General features: G+C 35.5%; 1 protein-coding gene across 1 annotated transcript in view; it reads left to right on the top strand.

The window, feature by feature from the left end:
- LOC109236643 overlaps positions 1-591 on the top strand; it is a 17,752-nt gene extending 17,161 nt beyond the window's left edge. Inside the window, exon 7 of the mRNA XM_019402834.1 lies at positions 280-591. Coding sequence (XP_019258379.1) covers positions 280-378 — 99 coding nt within the window. The 3' untranslated portion in view covers positions 379-591. The remainder of the gene's footprint in view (positions 1-279) is intronic.
- Positions 592-1,955: the final 1,364 nt, after the last annotated feature.

Here is a 1,955-nt window from a genome sequence, read left to right as displayed (position 1 = left end):
GGGGGGGGGGGGGGGGGGGAACCCGTGCTTTGCACAATGTATGATTGTAGAAAATTTTCCTGTCCAAGTTATGCAACAATGGTTGCTTTCGGATTTGATGTCATCTTTTGAGCTTATTTGAATGAACAAGCTGAAAACACAATATACAACTATACGCTTTGACAAAATTGCATTATACATGCTGAATAATTTTATCTTTTCGGAGAGATATTCCTTGTTTTTTTCTGTAATGTGCATCAGGATATGTACAGTGTTTTAATCTGATCGAGGAAATTGCAGGTAAGGGATCTTACATTTTCATTTGAGATTAATCAAAGTGAAGTAAAGCGGTATATAGACATCCTGAAGGAAAGCCAAAGTCAGGATATCAGAGCTTGAACAATTCTCGATGAGTCCAAGGAAGTGCTGTCTTTTATCGTTGCACTTTCTGGATAATTTGTAACATATGCGTTCTGCTCTGTTTTCTTCCATTTTATTTTTCCAGTCCAACCCCCGAATTGTAAAGATGATCGTCTATTCACCGTATGGATGTCTGAGAATTTTGAGAGTTTCCAATATTTATATGATACGAGTGAATGCAGTTTTACTCGAGTGTTCTGTGGGCTTTAGAAGTATTTTGCACTGAAGTTAGGTAAAAATGATTAAGAAAGCAATTAACCGATGAATTGATTAAATTACAGGAGTTACAAATGATGTTCAATCATAGAGGACAACTGATTTTAATAGGACAAAGAAAAGTATTCTCTTCATCCTTTTGGATCAAAAAAGAAAAAAAAAAAATTCTCACCTATATTAAGAGTATAGCTTTTTCTGTTTATACTATAGTTGATCTAAAGAAAAAAGTGTTACTGTAGGTTGACAGTGACTTCGAAGATTCTGATTCCTTTTCTTATATTGCCCCAGTTATAGTAGTAGCTAATTGAGTTATGTGCCCATAGTATAAAAATATTTACACAATTAGGTCACTTAAAGCTAATTACAGGTAACTTCATTTAATAATCTTTTTTTGAACATAAAAAGCACGAACTTATATTACTTAAAACACATTACAAAACGCAGACATAGTCTTTGGGCATTACTATTGCCCATACTTGCTAAATAAGTACATACACTGGTAGAGATGTTCTTAACACTATTACATATGTCATGCTTGTTCCTCAACACTTCTTGTTCAACAAAATAAGGTGGACGAGCATGGTAGAAACACTTGGTAGAGGAGGGGTGCTTGATTGCTTCCTTTGCCATCAGGTGGGTCACTTGGTTACCTTCCCTAAAGTTATACTTCAGGGTTGGGAGCTTCAGTTGGTGCATTAACCATCTGCATTCAGAGACAATGTTATAGAAGTTATTACAATCATCATGCATAAGCTTAATGATATCCGTGCTATCAGTTTCGATTTCCAGATTTATGAAGTTCAATTGTTTTGCAATCTTTAGTCCCTATAGTAGAGCAATCAATTCTGCATGTGTGGGTGAAAATGCCTTGATTGCCTTGTGGAATCCCATGATCCAATCTCCGTTGCTGTTTCGGAATGTGCCACCAAGTCCTGCTGCATTGTTATTACTAGAAAAAGCACCATCACAGTTCAATTTAATCATGTTTTTAGGCGGTTTATGCCACTTGATTTCAGTTATAACTTTTTTGTTAGTGAAAGGGTTTTTTTCTGTGAAGAAGATAAATTTCCATGCAAGGTGAATAGTTTTATTAGCATCCAAATTGCAATTGAGGTTGTTCATGTTGTTGAAATTTCTGTTTTTCCATATTTCCCATATGGAGTATGGAAATAGGGTTTCCAACTAATCTTGTTTGAGTTATGGAAGATGAAAATATCCCTTAATTTTACTAACCAGTTCTCATCACTAACTATGTCTAGGGAAGTGAGGCCCATGTTTCTCCAAAATTGTTGCGAGATTGGGCAATCCAGAAAAATGTGATGGATGTCTTCCATTCCCAT

This window comes from Nicotiana attenuata, unplaced genomic scaffold (genome assembly GCF_001879085.1).
Source record: "Nicotiana attenuata strain UT unplaced genomic scaffold, NIATTr2, whole genome shotgun sequence".
Lineage (NCBI taxonomy): Eukaryota > Viridiplantae > Streptophyta > Magnoliopsida > Solanales > Solanaceae > Nicotiana > Nicotiana attenuata.
This window is presented reverse-complemented; position numbering and strand designations above follow the sequence as displayed.